The 2173-nt window shown below is 39.5% G+C and overlaps 1 protein-coding gene across 1 annotated transcript in view; it reads left to right on the forward strand.

Annotated features, from left to right (window-relative positions):
* Positions 1-1919, forward strand: part of LOC21391437 (auxin response factor 18) — a 3853-nt gene extending 1934 nt beyond the window's left edge. Inside the window, exons 3-6 of the mRNA XM_024161330.1 lie at positions 15-70; positions 466-1367; positions 1503-1568; positions 1722-1919. Of these exons, the coding sequence (XP_024017098.1) occupies positions 15-70; positions 466-1367; positions 1503-1568; positions 1722-1803 (1106 nt within the window). The 3' untranslated portion in view covers positions 1804-1919. The remainder of the gene's footprint in view (positions 1-14; positions 71-465; positions 1368-1502; positions 1569-1721) is intronic.
* Positions 1920-2173: the final 254 nt, after the last annotated feature.

The following is a 2173-nucleotide window of genomic DNA, read 5'->3' on the forward strand; positions in this document are numbered from 1 at the left end:
GGGAACTATAAGCTCTGTTCTCGTTGCTGACCTGAACCGCTGGCCTCATTCCCCCTGGCGGCTTCTCCAGGTATTGCTTATTACTACTGGTCTCTGAATCTCAATTTCTTTTTGCAATTTGTTTGCTACATTTCTGTACCTTCGAAACATTTTGCCAGTCTTTTATCGATTGTGTTGTCGCATTGAGCTTTTAACCAAATCTACTTCTTTGGTAAGAAAAGAGTACTGTGGTGTTGTAGTCAAATGTTGTCAAGCATAAGCATAGGCTCTTGATCTTTTGAACTCTTCCGATTGAATACCAAATATTTAAAAAACAAAGAGTGAGTTCATGCCTAGGAAGTAATCATTTTCAAGGAAAACCCCAGGTTTCCTTTATATGCTTTAGATTTACATTTCCCCACTAAGTATGAAATCCTCTCTGCTTGAGCTTATGTTTACATCTGTTCACAATTTACTAAATTGCAGGTGACATGGGATGAACCAGATTTACTGCATAATGTGAAGCGGGTCAACCCATGGTTGATTGAATCAGTCTCAAATATGCCCATTATCCCCTTGTCATCATTCTCACCACCAAGAAAGAAGTTGCGGCTCCCGCAACACCCTGACTTTACTCTTGACGGCCAATTTCTGGTACCGTCGTTTTTAGGTAATCCCCTTGGGCCCAGCAGCCCCATGTGTTATCTACCCGATAACACTCCTGCAGGCATACAGGGAGCCAGGCATGCTCTATTTGGAATATCTTTATCAGATCTCCACCTTAACAACAAGCTGCAGTCAGGGCTGTTCCATTCCAGTTTTCAGCAGTTGAATCAACACTCTAGAATTTCTAATGAAATCATCACAGGCAATGCAAACCGCAATGAGAGCCTATCCTCTTTGCTCACAATGGGAAATTCTACACAGAATTTGGAGAAATCTGATAGTGTTAAACTTAAGAGACATCAATTTGTACTTTTTGGTCAGCCAATACTCACTGAGCAGCAGATCTCCAATAATGGTTCTAGTGACACAGTCTCAGAAGTTTCTAACGGGAAAAGTCTAACAGATGGGAATCCAGAAGGTGCGAAATTTCATTCTAATGGCTCAGGATCTCTACCTGAACAGCAGGCTTCATCAAATACTGGGATTTCATGGCTTAAGGGTCTTCAAGCTACTGAATTTGGTCTGGATACTGGCCACTGTAAGGTATTTATGGAATCTGAGGATGTTGGACGGGTTCTTGACCTTTCTGTTCTTGGCTCCTATGAGGAGTTGTACAGGAGGCTGGCCAACATGTTTGGAATAGAAAGATCGGAAATGCTGAGCCATGTTCTTTACCATGATGCAACTGGAGCTGTTAAACGAACCGGAGATGAACCATTCAGGTCTTGTTTGATACCTTAACTTTTTTTCTTTTTGTTCATCATCTGTTTCTGTCCCTTGTGATATCTTGCTGCATTTGGCTTCATCATCTTTATATATCGGACTTTTAACATTTTTCCACCTTGTTCTGAGTGCAGTGATTTTATGAAGACGGCAAAAAGGCTGACCATTTTAACAGATTCGGGCAGCAAAAATATGGGAAGGTAAGTAAGAGCTTGCTTCTCAATTAATTCCTCACTCCTAAATAATAGGAAAATTTTATCAAATTTCATTACAAACATAATAAGATTGGCTCCTTTACCTTTGTATTAACTTATTAACACTGCAAATTTGCCCATTCTATATGTGTTTCACAGGGCGCGGATTACAGGGATGCGAAATGCTGAAAATGGGCTGGGCGCATCAAACAAGACAGGTCCTTTGAGTATATTTGCGTGATCTAGTGTGTCTCTTGTAAACTTTTATTATTATTATTATTATTTTTTAAGAATGAACAATTGTTGAGGGATCCTTAAACTTCGTAGTCTTGAATGGAGAAAAAGACTATTGAACTCCATCCGGTACTTGTTTGTTTCTCGGTTTACATGTACATGTTTTAATGAATATCCTATTTCAGTATGGTGAATTTCCATGTCTCAAAGCTCATCCGACTTGAACTAATATCTGCAATTGACTTCCAGCACTGTGCTAGTGCATTTTTTTTTTTTTTTTTCTGTGTTGAGAAATTTACCGTCATTCATGTCTTGACGAGATTGAGAACCAGCATTTTTTGTGCTTTCTAGAGAGAGTAGCATAGAAAACATGTGAG

This window comes from Morus notabilis, unplaced genomic scaffold (assembly GCF_000414095.1).
Source record: "Morus notabilis unplaced genomic scaffold, ASM41409v2 Scaffold922, whole genome shotgun sequence".
NCBI lineage: Eukaryota > Viridiplantae > Streptophyta > Magnoliopsida > Rosales > Moraceae > Morus > Morus notabilis.